The sequence below is a fragment of the Geotrypetes seraphini genome, chromosome 12, assembly GCF_902459505.1.
Source record: "Geotrypetes seraphini chromosome 12, aGeoSer1.1, whole genome shotgun sequence".
NCBI classification, from domain to species: Eukaryota; Metazoa; Chordata; class Amphibia; order Gymnophiona; family Dermophiidae; genus Geotrypetes; species Geotrypetes seraphini.
The window spans coordinates 120645036-120669498 of NC_047095.1; the positions used below are offsets into that span (position 1 = coordinate 120645036).

At 45.8% G+C, this 24463-nt stretch overlaps 1 protein-coding gene across 1 annotated transcript; it reads left to right on the forward strand.

Annotated features, from left to right (window-relative positions):
• Positions 1-69: 69 nt before the first annotated feature.
• RNF5 (ring finger protein 5) lies at positions 70-23730 on the forward strand. Its single transcript, XM_033916318.1, has 6 exons — positions 70-263; positions 13161-13179; positions 20120-20232; positions 20320-20374; positions 22469-22580; positions 22947-23730. The coding sequence occupies exons 1-6, from the start codon at positions 127-129 to the stop codon at positions 23045-23047; spliced, it is 537 nt and encodes a 178-aa protein (XP_033772209.1). The 5' UTR covers positions 70-126; the 3' UTR covers positions 23048-23730.
• Positions 23731-24463: the final 733 nt, after the last annotated feature.

Sequence of the window (24463 nt, forward strand, 5' to 3'; positions counted from 1 at the left end):
AATTCTAGCAAGTAAGAGGGAGAGGGGCGGTAACAAAGCCACCCAATCGGGTATAAAGCAGCATGGCCAGCAGACCAATCGGGCAGCCCGGCTAGCGAGGCGCGTCACGGTACGGGGACGCGAGTGATGGCGGCCGGAGCGGAGCGGGGCAGCGGCCGGAATGGGACCGAGCCCGAACGGGAACCCGGAACTACCTTCGAGTGCAACATCTGCCTGGACACAGCGCGGGACGCTGTTATTAGCCTGTGCGGACACCTATTCTGGTAACGGAACGCCCTCTCGACGTCATTGCATGCATGATATCACCGTTGCTGCCTTGGCGATGACGTTTCAGCAGGAGCCGAGGCTTCTTTTCCGACGTCATGACGCTTGACGCGAGCTGACGTTACGCGTCTTCGCTCTGTTAATGCCATGTGCGCCCACTTCAGTATTGCCTCAACCCCTATGTATATACTGTATACCATTTCCTTGTCATCAACAGCAGATTGAATCCAGAGACTAGTGGGATTATGTCCATCGACCAGCAGGTGGAGATAGAGAGCACCCAGGTATATCTTGAATGCACAGCCTCCTGGCCAACCAGTATACTCTATCTCCAGCAGGCTTCATAGATGTGTTCCTCAGAGCTCCAGGCTTTTGCTTGTGGATTTTGGTTCCAGGCCTGGATGTTTGGAAGGAGGAGTGTTCTGGCTGAACAGCTCCAGCTTTGGAGGTACACCTGGGCCCTCCCAGCGTCCCTACCTCACCCTCTACAGCAGGGGTGTCAAAGTCCCTCCTCGAGGGCCGGAATCCAGTCGGGTTTTCTGGATTTCCCCAATGAATATGCATTGAAAGCAGTGCATGCAAATAGATCTCATGCAGATTCATTGGGGAAATCCTGAAAACCCGACTGGATTCTGGCCCTCGAGGACCGACTTTGACACCTGTGCTCTACAGGGTAACACCTGCCCCCCCCAGGTCCCTTACCCTACTGGATGTGGTGACTTCTGGACTACAGGGGTTCCTCACAGCTCCTGGATTCTATGGTGGATTTTGAGCCTGGTTTGGCAGCTACTGGCTTCAGGTTCCTGGTTCAGAAAAGAGATGTTCACTGTGGCTTGGGCCTCAGGTGAGTAGAGATGTTTGCTGTGGCTTGGGCCTCAGGTGAGTAGAGATGTTTGCTGTGGCTTGGGACTCAGGTGAGTAGAGATGGTTGCTGTGGCTTGGGCCTCAGGTGAGTAGAGATGTTCCTTGGAGCTGCGGCATGTTGGCTGTAAGGTGCCAACTTTGGGGAGCAACACCTGGGCTCTCTCAGGTCCCTTCCCCCCCGAAGAACTGTTAGTGTCACGGGAAGGGATTAGCAAGCCTGCCTCTTGTTCCCTGCACCGTTCCGGGTTGGCTGGGATGGTATGGGTGAGTGTGGTGTCATGTCGGCTGTGCTTAAACTGAGTCCACTGGTTGCAGCTAGGTCAGGCATCAACAGGCAGTAGGAGGTCCTGAGGGCGGTCGATCGAGGCCCTTCCTTCTCTCCGTGGCTCAGGGGAGGGGGGTCGTCATGGCTACTGCAGCTGCCGTCAGTCTTTCTCCTCTCGGAGGAGAGATGCTGCCTCTTCTGCCACTGACCAGCTGGTCCCAGTCACCGCCATGGGGGGGGGGAGGTTGGCCTTGGCCTTGGCACCAGCCGACTGACAGTTAGCTGTGGCTAGGCTAGTTGCGGGCTAGTTTACAGCTCTCTCTTGGTCAGAGTTTATTCTTTCCACTCCTTGGTTCCACTCTTCAACCGCGGCCCCTTCGCAGGCGGCATGCTAAGATCCTCGAGCTCTTGGGCACTATGGAGCAACCGGAGGACAAGACCTCGACTTCAGCCTCAGCCCCAGTAGCGTCAGCGTACCTGTTAAGGCCTCTGCTCAACCCCGCTCCATGCGAGCCAGCCTGAGCATCCTGTCAAGGCCCTCGGGACAAGCCTCGCCGGTTGTCCTCGAGTGACTCTTCTCATCCTACCAGGCCTGAGTCGCCGGCCGATAAGCCTCGATTGAGGCACCTTACTAAGCTTGCCTCATCCTCGAGGCACCTGCCTTCTAAGCGGCCGAAGGACTCCCCCTCCTTGGAGGGGACGGTCTCCAGTGCCTCAGGTCTCAATGTCTGTTGAGGCCTCTGGGTCATGGGTCTTGACCTCGGCAGTCTTCCACGCCTCCTGGGTCTCCGAGTCGAGGCAAATCGAGGTTGAGGACCCCCTCCTCGAAGCCGTTTGGGAGAGTACCTCCCCGGGCTCTCCGAGGCAAGCCCCGCGGGTCTCCATCCCTCAGATCCTAGGTCCTCTCCTTCAAGGTTGCTTAAACATAGGCACTCTTTGACTCCTCCAGTGTTGCATAGCAGAGCCTCCTCGGTGTCCCTATTACTGGACACGGACATGCCAGCTCAATATTTTTGAGAGGCTTCCCCATCTTTCTCCGCTGCTCCGAGGTCTAGATCCTCTTCGCCTCTGGAGGGGCCTTCCTCTTCCAAGGCTTCCTCCTTTACCAAGTTTGTCTTTGACATGGATAAGGCTCTTCAGCGGGATCTTCAGTCTGAATCCAGATATACCCTGGAATATTTGGCAGAGATGGAGCTTCCTCATTCCCCCCAAAGAATCCCTGCGTCTGCCGCTGAATCCGATCTTGAAACAGACTTTCTTCAGAAATCTGGAGACCCCTTATGCCATTCCTGCTATCCCTTCCAAGATGGAATCTCGCTATCGGACGGACTGTCCCTTGCAAGGGGTTTGAGAAAGCGTAGCTGTCCCATCAGTCCTTGGTTGAGGAATCTTCATTAAAGAAATAAAAACCCATCCAAAGTCTACGCTGCTGTCCCCCCGGGCAGGGAGGGACGTACCATGGACAAGTTTGGTTGTCGTCTTTACTAGAACTTGATGATGGCCAATCGGGTCCTCAACTATAATTTCAACTTTATTACCTACTGCAAACACTGCATTAAGACCATGCCGTCTTTCCATTCTGACTTGGCTGCTGACCGCCTGCAGGAGTTCCGTCAGCTTCAGGAGACTCTTTCGCAGATTCAGCTCTTTATGCTTCAAGCCACGTATGATACCTTTGAGCTATCCTCTAGGGTTACGGCCTTTGCGGTGGCTATGCGCCGCTTGTCCTGGCTGCACATAGTGGATATGGACCCCAACTTACAAGATTGTCTGGCAAATCTTCCTTGCTTGGGGAATGAGCTATTTGATGACTCCATCAAGGCGACTACCAAACGCCTCTCGGAGCACGAGCGGTCCTTCATCTCCCTGGTGCGGCCTAAGACTAAGACTCCCTCTGCTAAACCGTACAAGCTACCTCCACGGCGCTATCCACAGAAGTCTACACCAGCATTTTCCCGGCCACTGCCAAGACATCAGCAGCAGCAGAGGGGACCCCAAAATCCTCAGAACCTTGCTGTGGCTAAACCAGCGCCGTCCTTTTGACAATCCCAATCTGAGCATTCCGCCCCCTTACGTCCAGCAGCTTTCCTGCGCATTGGAGGTCGTCTCCATCACTTTATCATCACTGGAAGCTGATTACATCAGATCTCTGGATTCTCACCATCATTCGGGAGGGGTACTCCCTTCAATTCCTGCAAGTACCTCCGGACCTTCCTCCAAGAGAGTTTCCTTCCAGGAGGTCGCAACTTCCCCTTCTTCAGGAGGCTCAGGCTCTCCTTAGCCTCCAAGCTGTCGAGGCAGTTCCTTTGAGCCAACGGGACACGGGGTTTTATTCCCATTATTTTCTGGTCCCCAAGAAGACCGGGGACTTGTGTCCTATTCTGGATCTAAGAGCACTCAACAAATTTCTTGTCAAAGAAAAGTTTTGCATGCTCTCTCTTCCCACATTGTACCCCCTAATGGACGAGGGGGATTGGTTATGCTCGTTGGATCTCAAAGAGGCTTACACTCGCATCCCAATTCATCCGGCCTCTCGCAAATTTCTGAGATTTTGGATGGAGAATCTCCATCTACAGTACTGAGTTCTTCCTTTCGGACTGACCTCATCCCCAAGGGTCTTCACGAAGTGCCTTATTGTGGTGGCCACAGCCCTGCAGATGCAGGGCCTTCAGGTGTTTTCATTCCTTGACCACTGACCCATCAAAGCGACGTCTCAGCAGGAGGTTATTGCAGCAACCCAACAGACTATTACATTCCTTCAAAGTCTGGGCTTCGCGGTCAACTTCCCCAAATCCCAGTTGTGTCCTTCTCAATCTCTCCAGTTCATCGGAGTGGTGCTAGACACGCTTCGACTCCGATCATTCCTGCCTCAACCTCGTCAGGATTCTCTCATTCACCTTTGCCAGAAGGTGTCTCTTCTTTCAACAGTTTCAGCCAGGCACATGATGATCCTGCTGGGGCACATGGCCTCCACGGTTCATGTGACTCCTTTTGCCAGACTTCACCTCCGAGTTCCTCAGTGGACCCTGGCATCGCAGTGGCGGCAGGATCGAGATCCCGTCTCCACTCATTGTAGTAACTCATTCGTTGCGATAGTCTCTCCGCTGGTGGATGTTCTCTTCCAATCTTTCCAGAGGTTTTCTGTTTCACGTGCCCCCTCCGCAGAAGGTCCTTACGACAGACTCTTCCGCCTACGCATGAGGAGCTCACCTCGACGGTCTCCGTACTCAAGGCCATTGGTCCATCACAGATCGTCGCTGTCACATCAATCTGTTGGAGCTTCAAGCCATTCTCAACGCTCTAAAAGCCTTTCATCATCTGCTTCGCGACCACGTGGTCCTAGTTCGGACAGACAACCAAGTGGCCATGTATTATGTCAACAAACGGAGGTACGGGATACCTGTCTCTTTGCCAAGAAGCTCTGAAGATTTGGGATTGGGTGATACGTCACAACATGTTTCTCAGAGCAGTCTACATTCAGGGCCAGCAGTACTGTCTGGACAAATTGAGCCGTCTTCTGCAACCTCACGAATAGACACTCAATTCTTCGACTCTGCGTCAGATGTTTGCTCGGTGGGGGACTCCGCAGATAGATCTGTTTGCGTCCCCCCCCCCCCAACCACAAGTTGCCTTGTTTCTGCTCAAGGATTTACACTCTTCATCGACTCGAGGCGGATGCTTTCCTTCTGGAATGGAAGAATCTGTTTCTCTACGCGTTCCCTCCATTCTCTCTGATTCTGAAGACTTGTCAAGCTCAAGTCGGACCGCGCCACCATGATTTTGATAGCTCCTCGGTGGCCCAGACAATAATGGTTCTACTTTCTGCTTCAACTCAGTGCCAGGGAGCCTCTGCTTCTACCAGTTTTTCCTTCTCTGCTTACTCAGAGTCAAGGATCTCTGCTTCATCCCAACCTACAGTCTTTACACTTAACAGCTTGGTACCTCTCAACCTGATTGCCTCGTTCCTCGTTCCAGTTGTCACAATCTGTTCAGGACATCCTCGAGGCTTCTAGGAAACAGTCCATTAGACAGTGTTACACTCAGAAATGGACTAGATTTTCTTCTTGGTGTACTAGGAGCCACAGTCTGTCTGTTTGTCCTCTGTGCTGGATTATCTGCTGCACTTATCTTGGGCTGGTCTCAAATTAACATCTATTCGAGTCCACCTCAGTGCCATTGCAGCCAATTGATGGAAAACCGCTCTCTGTTCATCCTGTGGTTTCCCGGTTTATGAAGGGTCTTTTTAATGTCAATCCTCCACTCAAACCTCCTCCGGTGGTTTGGGATCTCAATGTTGTCCTTGCTCAATTGATGAAGCCTCTGTTTGAGCCGATTGATAGGGCCCATTTGAAATATCTTACTTGGAAAGTGGTGTTCCTTATTGCCCTCATGTCTACTCGGAGAGTTAGTGAGCTGCAAGCTTGGTTGCGGATCCACCTTTCACCATTTTCCATCATGATAAGGTGGTCCTCTCTACACATCCCAAATTCTTACCTAAAGTGGTTTCGGATTTCCACTTCATGCAATCCATTGTCCTTGCAGTATTTTTTCCAAAGCCTCATTCTCATCCTGGAGAAGTAGCGCTTCATATTCTGGACTGTAAGCGTGCATTGGCTTTCTACTTAACACACACTCAAGCTGATCGGACTGCTCCTCAACGTTTCATATATTTCGATCCAAATAGGTTGGGGGCGTCCTGTTTCAAAGTGAACCATCTCCAGCTGGATGGCTGCTTGCATCTCTTTCTGCTATGCTCAGGCTGGTATCCCTCTGCAGGGTCGAGTCACGAGGCATAAGGTCAGAGCGATGCCGGCGTCTGTAGCTTTCCTCAGATCAACTCCGATATATTGAGGAAATCTGCAAGGCTGCCACTTGGTCCTCAATTCATATGTTCACCTCTCACTACTGTCTGGATACTTTTTCCAGACCTGACGGCCATTTTGGCCAGTCTGTTTTGCAAAATCTGTTCTCCTAAATTGCCAACTCTCCTACCATCCCATTCTTTTTAGCTTGGAGGTCACCCACATGTAGAGAATATGCTGCCTGCTTGTCCTGGGATAAAGCACAGTTACTTATCATAACAGGTGTTATTCAGGGACAGCAGGTAGATATTCTCCCAACCCACCCACCTCCCCTGGTTGGCTTCTTTGCTAGCTATCTGGACTGAGGCCACGCTGAGGAGACGCGCGCCCTGACTTGGGTGGGAAAGCACTTGCGCATATGCGGTGCAGCACTCGCAGACTTTGAAGATCTTCAAGCAAGTTTGCTTGCGAGGCTATCTGCTATGGGGCTCCATGGATGATGTCGCCCACATGTAGAGGGTGGTGGATACATGGAACGCGCTTCCGGAGGCTGTGATAGGCAGGAGCACGTTACAGGGTTTCAAAGAAGGTTTGGATAGGTTCCTAGAGGACAAAGGGATTGAGGGGTACAGATAGGAGTAGAGGTAGGTTATAGGGATAGGAGTAAGAGGTAAGTTATAGAAATAGGCAGGGACCACTGCTCAGGCAATAGGCCTGATGGGCCACCGCGGGAGCGGACCGCTGGGCGAGATGGACCTCTGGTTTGCCTCAGCGGAGGCAACTTCTTATGTTCTTATCTGCCTGCTGTCTCTGGATAACACCTGTTACGGTAAGTAATTGTACTTTCCCTCCCTATGTTTGGACTGCTTTGGTACATCCCACTAGTCTCTGGATTCATCTGCTGTTGGTGACAAGGAAGGTAAAATTATATCCTTACCTGATAATTTTCTTTAGTCACAACAGATGAATCCAGAGCCCCACCCTGTTGCGGGGTGTGTCGCTCTCAGGCGTGGTTTGGGCATGCTTTTCGGCAGAAATTGCATTCTCGATTTGATAGCATCAGTGGTTCGGGTAGCGCATGAGAGGGAAAATTTCATATGCCTTTTATGTGCTTTATTTCAACTGCTTTGAGAAGACCTATACTGGTTGGCCAGGAGGCTGTGCATCAGAGGACAACTCTGTGTTCTCTATCTCCACCTGCTGGTTGATGGACATAATCCCACTAGTCTCTAGATTCATCTGCTGTGACTAAAGGAAAGAAAATTGTCAGGCGACCTAATTTTGCCTTATTTTTTTCCTCAAAATGGGACATCTACTAATTTTTAGATAACATTGTAGATATCTTTGGTTCTGTCTCTCTCGCTCTGCCCCCTCCCCTTTCTGTCTGGTTCTGTCTTTCTCGCCTTGCTTCCCCTCCCCTTTTTGTCTGGTTCTGTCTTTCTCGCCTTGTTTCCCCTCCCCTTTCTGTCTGGTTCTGTCTTTCTCACCTTGCTTCCCCTTCCCTTTCTGTCTGGTTCTGTCTTTCTCGCCTTGCTCCCCCTCCCCTTTCTGTCTGGTTCTGTCTTTCTCGCCTTGCTCCCCCTCCCCTTTTTGTCTGGTTCTGTCTTTCTCGCCTTGCTCCCCCTCCCCTTTATGTCTGGTTCTGTCTCTCTCGCCTTGCTCCCCCTCCCCTTTATGTCTGGTTCTGTCTCTCTCGCCTTGCTCCCCCTCCCCTTTTTGTCTGGTTCTGTCTTTCTCGCCTTGCTCCCCCTCCCCTTTTTGTCTGGTTTTGTCTCTCTTGCCTTGCTCCCCCTCCCCTTTCTGTCTGGTTCTGTCTCTCTCACCTTGCTCCCCCCTCCCCTTTTTGTCTGGTTCTGTCTCTCTCACCCTGCCCCCCCCCAACACTACTGATTTCTTCCTGCTTCCCAACACTGACACAGCAACAGGCCAGGTGTGTGCAGTGACTTTACAAGGGGTAGCCCCAAAAGCCTCCCCCCCCATGTCCATTCTGACATCAGAGAGGAAGTTCCCCTCTGACATCAGAATTGACACTCTGGGGGGGAGGCTTGTGGGCCTGCCGCTTGTAAAGTCGTATCCCGTTGTCCCCAAGCACAGCATCTTTATTTTTTTGAAATTGTTAGTGGGTTGCTTTTTCTGAAAATGGGACATTTCGGTGTCCCGAAGCTATGCTTGGCGACATAAACTCCCTCTCCTGTGCCAGGTATATATAACCCATATGTTATATACGTATAAGCCTATCATGCCACTGATTACTTAATCATTATTACATCGTAGCGATGTATGTATGTGTCTCTATCAAACCCATATGTTACTATACGTATAAACCCTATGCAACCAATCTGTCCATTGTCATATCCCAATTTGTAGGTATGTATGACTCTCTCCCTTGGTATGCCTATAAAACCCATGAAGCTGTTGTCACCTCCAGATTTGTATGTCATGTGAAAAAATTGACACCCCATGAAATATTCAGTTATTTCTTAAGAAATGTTCACATGTCAATGTCAAATCTTTTTTTAATTTATCTCTGGAAAAGAAAGTGATGTAAATGCAAGTAAACAAAAAAAATTTTCCTTGATTAACTCATGAAACAAAAGATATCCACAAAAATGTGTATTCTGAGGAATAAATTAGGACACCCTACACCCTAATAGCTAGGGTTACTGACATAACTGCAGTGAGACGCTTCTTGTAGTCGTCTACCAGTCTCTGACATTGGTCTGAGGAAAGTTTGGCCCACTCCTCAGTGCAGAATTCTGTGAGATATTTGGACTGTGAGATATGTGCAGCCCGTTTCAAATCACCCCACAACATCTCAATGGGATTAAGATCAGGGCTTTGACTCGGCCACTCCAGGACTCTCCATTTCTTGGTTTTCAACCAGTCTTTGGGTCATTGTGTTGCAGGGTCTAGTTCCGCTTCAGTTTTAATTTTTAATTCTGTTTGGTATGTCAATGAGAACAAAAAGTCAAATTTCATCAAGCAATAATAAACTTCTATTGATTATGACAGGAGTCGCCATGCAACATATCACCAATAATGGAAAAATTACAATAATCTTAGCTATATATTCTGGTGGAATTTGTTGTGTCACATTTACAAAATGGAAAGAACAATTGCTATACAGAAAGGGAATTACAATAATTTTAAAAAAATTGGGGGGGCCATTGACAAATTATTGTAATAGAAATCATTTTCCACTGACAGTATATTTATACATAGGGGAGGGGGGTGGTGTAAAGTTCTATTAAAGGTTTAATCAATAGATAAGAATAAAATATTTATTTGATAATTTTGATTGAAATTTTTATGGGAAGGGTGGGTGGGGAGGGAATAAATTTATGCATTTATGATGACAATAGAAATAAATTCAAGTGATGTGTAAAAGTTTTAAATGATGTAATATTGTGTACTTGATGTAAGATGAAAAAATGAATAAAGAATTTTGGAAAAAATAAAATAAATTTCTTACAGATGGTCTAACATGTTCCTCAAGCACCCTCTGATACATGGTAGAATTCATGGTGGATTTTATGATGGTGAGCTGCCAGGTCCTGCTGCAGCAAAGCATCCCCAAACATGACACTTCCACCTCCATGCTTCACAGTTGGTATGAGGTTCTTTTCCTGGAATGCTGTATTTGGTGTACACCAAGCATGTCCTCTTTTCTGGTGTCCAAATAATTCAATTTTAGACTCGTCTGTCCATAGAACACTATTCCAGAAGTCCTGGTGTTTGTCTACGTTCTCTAGCAAACTTCAGTCTGGCCTTGATGTTTCTCTTAGAGCAAAGGTTTCCTTGTACATCTCCCAAGCAAGTTAAATTTGTGCGGTCTCTTTCTGATTGTAGAGGCATGCACTTTCACATCAACAGTAGCAAGAGCCTGCTGTAGGTTCCGCAATGACATTTTAGGGTTTTTGGAGACTACTTTTAGTATCTTGTGGTCCTCTCTAGGGGTCAACTTGCTTGGACGGCCAGACCTGGGCATGTTGCCAGCTGTTTGGAAAGTCCTCCACTTGTACACTATTTTCTGGACCATGGAATGGTGAACGTCAAATTATTTCGAGATCTTTTTTAAATCCTTTACCAGACTTATAAGCTGCTACAATCTTCTTTCTGAAGGCCTCAGACAGCGCTTTTGATCTCACCATGGTATTCACTCTCACTGCAACAGTTATGAGCACACCAAACTCAATGTCTGAGACTTAAGTAGGGCAAACCTCCTTCAAAATGCTGAGTAATGATGATCTAATCATGTGCACCTGCGTGTGATTTGAGCCAGTTTAAGTGGGAGGATAGGTGGGAGGTATCCTAATTTATTCCTCAGTTAGAATGCACATTTTTGTGGATATCTTTTTCATGAGTACATAAGAAGTTGCCTCCGCTGAGGCAGACCAGAGGTCCATCTCGCCCAGCAGTCCGCTCCCGCAGCGGCCCATCAGACCCATTGCCTGAGCAGTGGTCCCTGACTAGCTCTATAACCTATCTCCACTCCTATCCCTATACTTGCCTCTTCTCCTATCCCTATCGGAGAATTTGTTTACATGCAATTACATCATGTTCTTTTCCACAGAGAAACTAAAAAAAGATTTGACATCGATATGTGAACATTTCTTAAGAAAATTGAATATTTCATGGGGTGTCCTAATTTTTTTCACATGACTAAGATGATCCTACATAAGTAGGATAATTGATTATGGCATAATTATGCTGGTATTTAATAACTCTGTATTGTAACACCTTTACAGAAGCTCATTTTACAGATGCACCCCCCCCTCACCCTACCACTGCCACATCTTGGATATTTATTCACATATATCCCACTTATTATATACACATTCACGAAAAACAAAGAGGAAAACCAAAGAAGTCCCATAAGGCACAAACTGTAAAAAGGTAGGAAACTGGGCAAATGAATAGGTTAAAACACAGCTCTTTATTATACAATGACATTTCAACTCAAAATACTTTTCCAAAGCAACATCTAGCAGCTTGTTATCTTATATGCCTGTTAAAGGTTTGCCTATTAAGTCTTGTCTACCAAAACATATTGTCATATTCTATTTTAATTTTTTAATTTGTACATCGTTTTGATATCGTTTGATGATGCGATAAAATCAAGCTTTTAACAAACTTGAAACTAAAGTCCTTTTTTGTTTGGACTCCTGATGAAGAGAATCTTTGCTGAAACGCAGCCTATGTCGGGTCCCAGTTGCGTAATATAATAATGAGCTGTATGTTTTGATCTAGATTTGTTTTCCTGATGTACACATTCACCCTATACATTATTATATTCTGCACTAAGGAGCTTATTGCTTGTCCCTGATAAATAAAATAATAAATTTGGAAAATATACACTTCCCCCCTCCGAATCCGCGGTTTCAGCATCCGCAGATTCAGTTATTCGCAGTTTTAAACCCAAAAACCCATTTTAATTTTGGGGGCTATTTTAAGCCCTGTAAGCCTTACCTAGTGGTCTAGCGGGTTTTCGGGGCAGCTGCGATCTTCCCACGCTCCTGCCCCGTGCATGTCGCTCACAGGAAATGGCTGCCTTGAGCTCCCGTAGTCTCTTGAGCCATTTCCTGTGAGCGATCCGCACAGGAGCGTGGGAAGATCGCTCCTGCCCTGAAAACCCGCTAGACCACCAGGTAAGGCTTAAGGGGGGGCTTACAGGGCTTAAAATAGCCGGGGAGAAGCGGGAGTTAGGGGCAGAACCGTCCTGAATATTATTCGCGGTTTTTTAATATTTGCAAGATGGCTTTGCCCCTAACCCCTGTGGATACGGAGGGAGAAGTGTAAGTGGAAGAAAAAAAGCTTTTAGCTGAAGGGTAGAATCAGTTTCCAAAAGAATTGAAATGTAATGACTTCTTGAATTTCGGGAGGGGGTGTTATGGGTTTTTAAAAACTTTTGAATGTGATTTTCTTTTGATAGTTTACAATTTCATAGAACAAAACATATTTTGAATGGCATGGTCAAGAAGAGGCACAAACCAGAGAAAGACAAGGTAGATGTCACCATAAACCGAAATGGGTCTTCATTAAATTGTACAAACGTTAAGAGTCAAAACAAGTATCCCTGTTTCGGAGCTAATTGAAAACGCCTTCCTCAGGGGACACTTGTATGTAGAGTACTGTGTACAATGCTGGCAACTTCAAAAATGAAATCTATTTAATAGACCCATTTCGGTTGATGGTGACATCTACCTTGTCTTTCTCTGGTTTGTGCATCTTTATCCCAAGACAAGAGTTTCTTCTCTTGTACCGATTGCCAAGAAGAGGGCATATTCAGTTTACTGGGCAAAAGTCTCTTACAAGAGACTTTTTTAAAAAATGAATACCCCTCAAGGACTCCCCTGATGTCTGTCCTTGCCTGCACCTTTTTTGCACCCTGGTAAAGGTATCCTGCTGTGAACCGTGTGGTATTTTAGCCCACAATGGAGGCTAGGGGGATAGATTTCATCAGGGTTTTTCCCACAGGTATACAGTAAAGAATGACACGTGGACAAATTTGTCCCCATCCCCGCCGGAACTCAATTTCTTCCTTTCCCCGAAAATTGTCACTGTCCCATTCCTGTAAGCTCAGCCTTAACCACACAAATCTCCACACTTATGATTTTAAAGTGTTTGAGGCTTGTGCAGATGAGGCCGGAGCTTGCAGGAATGGGGCAGAGATAGGAAAAGAAGTATCTGAGATGTGATGGGGAAAATGACCATGGAGATAGGGAAAATGTCCATGGGGATAGGGAAAAAAAGTGTCCTCTTGTCATTCTCTAGTATACAGCTAACGGTGAAAAAAGCTTTCAAAATGTCCCTCTATTAAGCAATGTCTGAGAGAATTCATCAGCTTAAGCTGTAAATCAAGCAATCAAACATAAATATCTCCAGTTTCTGAAGGGTTAAACTGTCTGTCTGCTTTTTTAGGAAGAAATAAATCAGGCCATTAATGCATTAATTCTCCCTTGCAGCTGGCCCTGCCTTCACCAGGTAAGTGCAAATAACCTGTTTTAGGGAAGTGGTTTCCTAGCATGCAAGACTAAGAGGCTTTGGCCTTTTTCGCATGGGCAATGCAGTGCCAGGTCTGGAGGAGTCCAGTGCTGCCTATTAGGGCGGCCATTTTGTAACCATTGAATCTTTGGATTTCTGCCTACATGAGCGGGAAAGGGTGTGGGAAAATTGCTTGAAATTAGAGAATGACATGGGGACAAGGATAGACTAGCCTTAAAACAGGTTGTTCAGCTAGATGGAACAGCATCTATAAAATGCTAGTTCAAGTTTTATTACAATTGTTATACCGCCAAATCAAATTTCAAGGCGATGTACATCCAAAGGTTAAAAGGTACATATATTTTGTGATGTGCAACCTGTCTGCTAGAGATTTCCCCAAAGCAGTGAACACACTGGATCAAAAGAGGCAAATCACAGCACAGTTTAATCCTCATACAAATAGGGTTGAAGATATTCCCGCTGATTCCTCTAGAGCAGTGGTTTCAAACTCGAACCCTATGCAGGGCCACATTTTGGATTTGTAGGTACTTGGAGAGCCTCAGAAAAAATAGTTAATGTCTTATTAAAGAAATGATCAAGATTATTGGATTGAACTTTTAATAAAGCCTGCATCTTGATCATCTTCTCCACGGTCTCTGGTTTTATCGATTTTTATTTTTGTGGAGTTCTTCAGGTCAGTCTTTCGGTTGTTAAAGAAATGACAATTTTGCATGTGGTAAAACTCTTATAGTTTATAAATCTTTCCTTAATAATAATATTGTCATTTATAGCTAAAGAGACATATGATCAAGAAACTGTTTTAGTTTACTTTTGTGATTATGATAAACATACTGAGGGCCTCAAAATAGTACCTGGCATTTGGCCCCTGGGCCGCGAGTTTGAGACCACTGCTCTAGAGGGAGTCTGAGTTGTGAGCAGCCTGCACTTCCTATCACACACCACTCTAGAGCAGGGGTGCCCACACTTTTTTGGCTTGCGAGCTACTTTTAAAATGACAAGTCAAAATGATGTACAAAAATAAAATTTTAAACACAAAGCACACTGTACACAGAGAAAATGTGAATTATAATTTTATATTTGGGTTTTTTTCAAAGAGGTCAAGGCAGATGACTTTAAAATATGCAATGTCACCTCAGTAACAACCATACAAAAATAAGCAAATGTACCCCCTCCCCTTTTTCTAAATCGCGATAGCAGTTTTTAGCGCAGGGAGCTGCGCTGAATGCCCTGTGCTGCTCCCAACGCTAAAAACCACTATTGCAATTTAGTAAAAGGGGGCCATAGTGCAAAATATAAACAGCAGATATAAATTCTCAAAACGGACACATTTTGATCACTAAATTGAAAATAATCATTTTTCCTACCTTTTGTTTGGTGATTTCATGAGTCTCTGGTCGCACTTCTTTCTGACTGTGCATCCAATCTTTTTCTTCCACCTGCATGCTTCCTCTCCTCCAGACCTCATCCCAACCAACATCTCTGTCCCTCCATGAGTCCAACTTTTTCTTCCTCTCCCTACCCTGCCCCCTTCCTGTCTCTCTGTGTCTGATGTCAGAATTGATGTCGGGGGGGGGGGAACACTTGTTTAGTGGCTTCACGGGCCTGGCTTTTGCGCGTCAGGGTAGCAGGGAGAACGCAAAGGCAACGCAAATCCATCACAGAGCCCGGGATGGGCTCCGCGATCGACGTGCATTGCCCTTGCAATCTACTGGTCGATCATGATACCTTTTGGGCACCCCTGCTCTAGAGCTATTCCCTACAATTACAGAGGGGGACAGGCACCTGCAACACCTGAAGGGTTGGGGCGAGGCAGTGCCTTTTTACACAGGAAGGCAGAGCAGCTTGAGGAGAAGGAAAGGAATGGAATGTCAGACACTTGAGGCACGCTCAGGACTGAAGGTTCTAAATGGGCAGGAGAGGTCGGAGGCCATGGAATTGGTAGAGGCTGGTGAGAGACTGCCAGAACCCAAGAGCCAGTGGAACCAGACCATGGAGACTGCGCCATACGAACAGCTGGAGTCGGCAGAGCAATCAAGAAGACGAAGTCTAAGCCAGGAACAAACTTACCTTTTTCTTTTTTCCTGCTCCTGGTAATTCCTGAAAGGAGTGTGTTTTCATGCTTAAACATAGAAACATAGAAATTGACGGCAGATAAGGGCCACGGCCCATCCAGTCTGCCCACCCTAATGACCCTCCCCTGCCTTTACTTTGCGAATAGATCCAACGTGTCGATCCCATTTGGCCTTAAAATCAGGCACGCTGCTGGCCTCAATCACCTGAAGTGGAAGATCATTCCAGCGATCAACCACCCTTTCGGTAAAAAAGAATGTGTCACCACGCAGTTTCCCGCCTCTGATTTTCCACGGATGTCCTCTTGTTGCCGTGGGACCCTTGAAACAGAAGATATCCTCCTCTGCGTCGCTGCGGCCCGTGAGATACTTGAACGTCTCGATCATGTCTCCCTCTCCCTGTGCTCCTCGAGCGAGTATAGCTGTAATTTATGTAACTGTTCTTCGTACGGGAGATCCTTGAGTCCCGAGACCATCCGGGTGGTCATTCTCTGGACCGATTTTGAATGAAACTTTAAAAGCCTGGGGGGGGTTTTCTCTGCTTGCCGTGAGGACCGGACCAGAAGCTTTCTAATCACCTATTAGCCCACCCGGGGGTAAACTCAACGGCTGCTGGAAGCCAAGACTGAGGTGAGTTCACCCCTGCTGGGAAAGGAGTGAGATCAGTAAAACTTAAGTGCTGGAAAATGAAGTTTTACAGGAGAGCACAAGTACTAACAATCCTGAAAGACTATTTAAAGGTTGTGGTTTTTTTTCTCTTTTCTGTGCCTGCTGAGGCACTCATATGTGGTGGAGCATTCTGACACTGTCTGAATCTTGTTTTTGCTTGTTTTCTGTCGTATTGCACAAACTGCTTTTGTTGTAACCAAGCTGAACATTTTGGTTTTTGTTTCTCATGAATACATTTTTGAAAAGTCTTTGGTTGTGCAGTGTTGTCTCTCTGGTCACCCAAAATCCCTGTGCGGTTCACAGTGGCCGACAGGAGCCAAATTCCTGTCACAGGTAGCTCAGAGCCCATTGCCTATGACAATTTATAAATACAGAACACTAAAAGTTTTAGGTTGTCATACAAAGACTTGACAAGACGAACGGACAAACAGGAACAAGAGGAAACTGGTAGAACTACATTCTTTAAAATAGAAAGCACAAATGGGAAGAACACAAGGAAAGGTATCGGATAAGCCAATAAAGTTCAGGGAAGTCACATCCTTAGGACGGTTATACATTAAAATCGTCCTTAAACAGGTTTTTAATTTGGACTTGAAGCCAGTTAAAGATGTCTTCTTTTAAGTAGTTCGGCATAAGATGCAATTGAAAATTGTTCTTAGACTTTACATTCCACCAGAACGTGCAGCCCGGATGGGGATTACTGCGTCGCATTCTTGCCCGAAATGCAATCAGGCTCACGCATCTTTGAGTCACATGCTTTGGGCCTGCCCCGCAGTCCAACAGTTTTGGAGACATCTGGGCCTATATACCACATCGCTTTGGGGAAGGCGATGGCTTCCGCAACCGAGGGCGTTATTTGGATTTTATAATATAGCCTCACCCAAACTCAGGGGAATGTCAGCATTTATCTCCAGAGCCCTTTTGATGGGAAAAAAAAGCCATCCTCACCAACTGGCTCTCCCGTGATCCCCCGTCATATGCACCATGGAGATCCCTAATGATAGTGCACGCAACACTGGAGAGACGCATGGTGGGAGACTTGACTCTAGGCCCGGGTCGCAAATTTTGTCAGGTGTGGGAGCACTTCTGGCAGGACCTCACACCGCGTGCTCGCAGTAGACTTTTGAATCTTTAAGATTTTATTCCCACTCTCAGCTGTTGGACTGGCCATGGATTCTTGGGGAGGGGAACTGATTATATTGTTGAAAATGTTATTTCCTGACTGGTACTACTGTTTGTATTTGCTTCTTACTGCTGGAATAATAAAAATCATTTAAACATAAGTAGTTCGGCGTAGCGTTCCAGAGAGTAGGAGCTGTAACCGTGAAAATGTTTGAGCACATTGTATTGATGTCTCAGGTATGGAATGGCAAGTAGGTTTTGAGATGTGGAGTGGAGAGACCTTTGGCTTGTACGTCAACTCAACTTGTACTCCACTAATCTTCTGTAAACCGCATAGAACTTAACGGTATTGCGGTATATAAACTGTTATTATTATTATTATTTGGCGGGTTGAATGGAATGAGCAATCTATTCATGAAGTCTGGAGAATTGGTGGAACGGATTATGAATGTTAATAGAAGGATTTTATAGTGGACCTTAATGAGTAATGGCGTGACATAGTTATTTATATTCAATGCTAAAAAAATATAACAAATTGCGGTATTTTGCATGATTTGTAAGCGCTTTCTTTTTTTCTGGGTTATGCCTTTATAGAGAGAATTGCAGTAATCCAGACGTGAAATTATCAATGAATGAAGAGATGCTGGATCAAGTGACTTGGAAAGTGAACATATCATAAGTAGTCTTTGATGCACTGCCAGTTAAGTTAAAATTTAAGCGGTGTGCAATTAAAATTGTGTAAGGGGATTAGACATAAACAAAAAAAAAAAAGCAAACAAGACTGGAAATGTAAAGGACAAGGCGTAGGGTTAAATTACAACATTTTTAAAAGGAAAAATGGGATGGCAAAAGCATAAAGGTTACAGGATGATAAATGATCTTGAGCGAAAAAGAAAAGCTATGTGTTAAAGGCCTGTGGAAAATAGTAGGAAAAGTTGAAAAAGGCCTTTCCGTACAAAGGTATAAGGGAAAGGGATTCCAAAGAGTAGGAGCCAGTAATGAAAAGGCAGAGTTTCAATGAACATCCAAGAATAACTGCCTAATCTCTCCCCCTTCTTTTTTTTTTTTTTTTTTACAAAACCGCAATAGCGTTTTTAGCACAGGCCAGCACGCTGAATGCTCTGCGCTGCTCCCGACACTCCTTTGAGCGTCGGGAGGAGCGCAGAGCATTAGCGCACCGGCCTGTGCCAAATGCTTTCGCGGTTTTGTAAATAAGGAGGGGGGGGAGGTAAATGAAGGAACAGTCAATAGTGATTGAGATGAAGAGTGAAGGGTTCTCCGGGGAGAACATTGAACGAAGTAACCGAATAAAAAAAGAGGGAAGACCACTGAAAAGAATTTGAAAAGTAAGGCTATTATTGTATTTAAATGGAATCCGATAAGCAGGAAGAATGTTGTTCAGTATGTAAAAACGTAACACATTTTAAGCAATTAGCAACTGAATTCAGTGATTAAAAAAACAACAACCTGTAGAAGCTGCTTTTGGATTTACCGTAAATGAACTGCTGTTAATGCCATCATTTGTCTTGTCTACCTTTGATGTGGCAACAAGAGTCTTGTCTGCTGATTGGTGTCCTACTTGCTTAGAAATCCTGATAAGCGATCTTATTACATTACATTACAGATTTCTATTCCGCCATTACCTTTCGGTTCAAAGCGGATTACAAAAAGAGTTATGGAAGAAGGGTTACAACGTTAGATCAGAGAAGGTTTCCAAGAGAGGGAAAAGTAGGATCTGGGGTTAGGGAGGGGATGGTAAGAGGGGGGTTAAGCTTTATCATGGTATTAAGCTTTATTAAGGGATTTCTTGAAGAGTATAGTTTTTATTTCCTTTCTGAACATCTTGTAGTCTGGGGTTGTTGTCAATAGGTTGGAGACTTGGTTGTCTATCTTCGCTGCCTGAGTGGCCAGTAGTCCGTTGTATAGTTTTTTCCGTTTTACTTCTTTGATTGGGGTGTGTGTTTTTCTATGCCTGGTAGAGGTGGTTTGGATGAGGCGGTCGTTTAGGTAGGTTGGGCTGTCTCCATTTATAGTTTTAAATAGTATACAGTAGAATTTAAATTGTATTCTTTCCTGGATTGGAAGCCAATGAGAATTGATGAATGCCTCAGTAATGTGATCATGTTTTTTCAATGAATAGACGAGTCTCAGAGCTGTATTCTGAATTGTCTGTAGTTGTTTAATCATTATTGCAGGGCAGGGGAGGTAGAGGATGTTGCAATAGTCTAGGATACTTAGGATTAGAGATTGTACTAGGAGCTGAAATTGTGTTTTTTCAAAGAATTTTCGGACTTGTCTAAGGTTTCTCATAACTGCGAAAGATTTCTTATAAAATTATTAATGAAACTTGAAACATCCATCATGTGCCCAGCTGTTCAGGCATCTTACTGTTACTGCCGTAGATTCACCCATCATTTCTGTCATCGAGGAGCATTTCCAATGTTTAATAGACACTTATTTTCCTGTCCAGCCACTGCGTAGTGCTGGTTCTCTTCTACACCCATGTCTAAAAGATCCAATTATCTTCCCAGATGATGTAAAAACAAAGGCAACCAAATCTTTGGGAAAGTTCCACGAGAACCAGATCGAAATGAAAGGTTCTATTAGTATTTATAAATAGTTGTATATTATATTGTCCCTTTTTATACTCTAATAAAATGATTTAAATATAAAAATCATAAGTATTTTGAGGATTGTGCTGATGAGGATGGAGCTTATAGAGATGGGGCGGGGATGGAGTGGGAACAGGGACAAAATTTGTCCCCATGTCATTCTCTACTTGAAATCTCATAGAACAGGGGTCTCAAAGTCCCTCCTGGAGGGCCGCAATCCAGTCGGGTTTTCAGGATTTCCCCAATGAATATGCATTGAAAGCAGTGCATGCACATAGATCTCATGCATATTCATTGGGGAAATCCTGAAAACCCGACTGGATTGCGGCCCTCAAGGAGGGACTTTGAGATCCCTGTCATAGAAGTAGAATACCGTAGATCTTATTTGAGGGGAAGATCATGTAAAATGTTCCTTATTTTGTGTCTCTCTTTTTCTGTACTCTGCAGTGGCTGGAGACCCGGCCTGATCGGCAAGAATGCCCCGTCTGCAAAGCCGGGATTAGCCGGGACAAAGTCATCCCATTGTACGGGAGGGGCAGCACCAGTCAGCAGGACCCCAGGTAGGACCCCAGAATGGGGAAACCTCAGCAAACCACCGAAGCAGTGAATTAGCAAGAATTCTATAACTGTCTTCCCTCCCTTACTAGGTTGAAGACACCTCCCAGACCTCAGGGACAGAGGCCGGAACCTGAGAGTAGAGGGGTGAGTCTTTCTTGAAATACTTTTATTGACAAAATGAAAACATGGAACACATCCATAACTATTAGGAAAAAAACCCCAATTTAATACAGTATTTATTTTAAAAATTTGTAGCCCGCTTAAACCTAAGCAGTTCTCAAAACATGTATATAACATGTTGCAGCAATATAAAGTATCTGTAATTTATTTTTTTTAAAAAACCATTATTCCACACTTACACTTAGATATGTATAATTATTCACGAGAACACAGACGTGAACTCTGTCATATGCCTCCCCCATAACTCACAAAATCTGACTTGTTTAATTGCTTTCTTTTAAAATCTTAGACCAGATGCTCTAAAATTGCTGTTAAAATCCTGTGCCTGTATGTCACTGTGGAGCAGTGGTCTCAAACTCGTGGCCCGGGGGCCACATGCGGCCCGCCAGGTACTAGTTTGAGGCCCTCGGTATGTTTATCATAATCACAAAAGTAAAATAAAACCATTTTTTAATCATATGTCTCTTTAGCTATAAATGACAATATTATTATTAAGACTTAGCCAAAAGGAAAGATTTAGAAACTATAAAAAGAGTTTTACCTCATGCAAAATTGTCATTTCTTTAATAAGACATTAACTATTTTTTTTCTGAGGCCCTCCAAGTACCTGCAAATCCAAAACGCGGCCCTGCAAAGGGTTTGAGTTTGAGACCACTGGTGTGGAGCCACTAAATGGTCTGATTTGGAAACGGCAGTCAATGTTGAAACAATTTTGCATGCAAATGAGTTCTGCAGAGGTCTGCCGTAATCCCATCCGATCATTCGGTGGAGAAAGCGACCGGCACATGCACAGAGCCAGCAGGGGAAGCTCTGAAGCAGCCTCTTGGTGTTCAACAGTTCCAAGCAAGTTGGTTTAAAAAAAAAATGGCCTGAGATGATGTGCATGTGTTTATATATACACACGCACAAACATCTGTGCCCATTAAAAAAATTGTGCCCTCCCCCCGCCGATAGCGCCCCTCTCCCACACCCTCGAACTTAAAAAAAATCAGCAAAAGGAGGGTCCACTTCCTCCTGCCTCGGCCACCCAGAACCCCCCAAGCCCCCCCTAACTTTAAATTGAAGAGCGGCAGGAGGGATGCCTGCTCCCTCCTGCCATGAACTCCCGAACCCTCCATGCACCTCTAAATTGAAGATTGGCAGAAGGAATGCCCATTCCCTCCTGCCAGCAGCCCTGCCTCTACAAAATGGCAGACCTTTCCCTTCCTGATCCATCCTGGGATTCATTGAGAGGGGTCTAAATCTCTGTCCTAGGCGCCTAAGGCCTCTCCCATAGGAGGGGCCTTAGCGCCTGGGCCAATCAAGACTTTAGGCCCCTTCCTACTCTGGTTCAGATACCTAAGGCACGGTGAGTTTTGAGCATAAGAGTTTTAAAACACAGCATGATTCCATTCCCAGTCCAGCACAGGTAGAGAGAAGGGTATACTGTATATGAGGAAAGACTAAAGAGGTTAGGGCTCTTCAGCTGGGGGGAGATGTGATAAGAGGTCTCTAAAATCTTGAGTGGAATGGCATGTTACCCTGTAACAAAAATTAAGCTCTGGAAATTGTCAGACGATGCGATATACTACCTTTCTGTGATACATATTATACATATGGGTTGTTTTTGTTGTCTCTAGTGGGCTCACAATCTACATTTTTGTACCTGGAGTAATGGAGGGTTAAGTGACTTGCCCAAGGTCAAAAGGAGTCACAGTTGGAATCACTCATTTCCTTGTCAGCCCAATGCACTAACAGTTTAAAAAAGGTTTGGACGTAACCCATAAACTATTATTCAGGTACACTGGGGGAAGCCACTGCTTATCCCTGGGGTTTAAATAACGCAAAATCCTGCTGGTTTTGGGGGTTCCAGAATCTTGTCATTTCCTGGGACTTTGCCAGGCACTTGTGACTTGGACTGGCCACTGGCCCAGCAGGATACTAGGATCCATGGTTCTTCTGTTTGCTGCCTTCTGGTCTGATCCCAGTACCCCTAAAGCTTTACGAAGAGAGGAGGGAAAGAGGGAGGCTGTGCTGCCGTTGTTCATACAGTCCCTGCTGTTCTCACCCCTCCTCCAGGGTTTCCACCCATTTGGAGAAAATGGTTTTCACATGTCCTTTGGAATTGGAGCCTTTCCTTTCGGATTCTTTACCACAGTATTCAACATCACGGATTCTTTCCAGAGGGCAGGTCAGTCAGACACGGAGACACTGTAGCTGGGAAGCCCGCCTGTGCTGTATCTGCTTTGTGGTGGGGCAGAGCGTGTGTGCCTTTGTCTGGGATGCGGTACCTGCCGTGTGTGCCTGTGTCTGGAACGCTTGAACTGCTGCCGCCTGTGCAGTGCCTGTCTTGTGGTGTGTGTGTGTGTGGGGGGGGGGCACTTTGTTGCTCCTGTTCTGTGGCACGGGGATGGTGGGGGGTATTCTGCCTGTCCTGTGGTAGGTCTGTGTTTTTTTGTGTCTGAAGTTTGTATTGCTGCTGCCTGTGCTGTTGCTGTTTTGCGAGGAGGAGGGGTAATTTTTTTTATTTTTCCCTTGTCTCCTTTGCCCTCTGCAGATACGAACAGAGCCCCTCCTGATGGAAATGGCAACGGCTGGCAAGATTCACTTTTCTTCATCCTGGCTATTTTCTTTTTCTTCTGGCTCCTCAGTGTGTGAATCTTTCTTCCGGGGTTGTGGGGGGGGAGAGGGAAGAGGAGGATACGGCGGAGTCAACGGAGTCGGCGACCCCCAACGAATGCACATGGACCTCTGCCTGTGGCTCAAGCGGTGCCACCCTTTTTCTTAGACATATTAGAAGCCCTTCTCTTGCACTGCATCCTGGCACTTTAACCCTTTGGAGGAAGCCATGGAAAGGGGAGTGAGGAGACTGCGAGTATGAGCTCTTTCCCCATCCCTGCCGAAGCTGACCTTTCACCTGCGCTCTTCATCCGTTGCCCCTGAGGCGTTCTCTGGAAGGACAAGGGCAATACCTGAGCCAGAAGAGAATGGGGAAGGGATGAAGCAGTCAGGAATCTGTCCAGTCATACATAGCAGGCGTAGTCTCGTTTCTCACGCCTATAAGAAGGGAGGGTGCGGTCTCCCCTAGGCTTACCCCACTGTCGTACTTGTAAAGCAGCAGACCTCTCCCAGAGCACTGAGCAGGACGTAATGATCTCCTTCCAGCCTCTTGGACCCTCCTCTACTCTTTCCAGGAGCAGATCTGATTAGAGACCTTTTTAATTCCTGTAATTTTTATGTTGATTCTGCCAAGAAGTGTAGTCTATTTCTCTCCTGCTTTAAAAAAAACAAAAATAGGATCAAATTAAAGCGGAAAAAGATGAAAAATTGTGCAAACCTGAGAGTAAAAACTGAGTTTTGGTGATTTTTTTTTTTTTTTTTTTTTGGGGGGGGGGCTTGGTAAACCATCTGTAGAGCTTTAGGCGCTCACGTAGGTAGGAGCAGCCTTGCTCAGTGGGTGGGTGACATTTGCATAGTAATTTAAGAGTCTAATGTAGCCGGTAGTGGTCAGTGTTTATGTTTAAATGATTTTTATTATTCCAGCAGTAAGAAGCAAATACAAACAGTAGTACCATTCAGGAAATAACATTTTCAACAATATAATCAGTTCCCCTCCCCTCCCCTACCCAAGAATCCATGGCTGATCCAACAGCTGAGAGTGGGAATAAAATCTTAAAGATTCAAAAGTCTACTGCGAGCACGCCAGAAGTGCTCCCACACCTGACAAAATTTGCGACCCGGGCCTAGAGTCAAGTCTCCCACCATGCATCTCTCCAGTGTTGCGTGCACTATCATTAGGGATCTCCATGGTGCATATGACGGGGGATCACGGGAGAGCCAGTGGGTGAGGATGGCTTTTTTTCCCATCAAAAGGGCTCTGGAGATAAATGCTGACATTCCCCTGGGTTTGGGCGAGGCTATATTATAAAATCCAAATAACGCCCTCGGTTGCGGAAGCCATCGCCTTCCCCAAAGCGATGTAGTATATAGGCCAAGATGTCTCCAAAACTGTTGGATTGTGTGGCAGGCCCAAAACATGTGACTCAAAGATGCGTGAGCCTGATTGCATTTTGG

Coding starts and splice junctions, on each gene's coding strand:
- RNF5 (XM_033916318.1), top strand. CDS start 127: ATGGCGGCCGGAGCGGAGCGGGGCAGCGGCCGGAATGGGACCGAGCCC. Junction 20,233..20,319: donor ACCAGTCAGCAGGACCCCAG/GTAGGACCCCAG, acceptor CTCCCTTACTAG/GTTGAAGACACCTCCCAGAC. Junction 20,375..22,468: donor CGGAACCTGAGAGTAGAGGG/GTGAGTCTTTCT, acceptor CCCCTCCTCCAG/GGTTTCCACCCATTTGGAGA.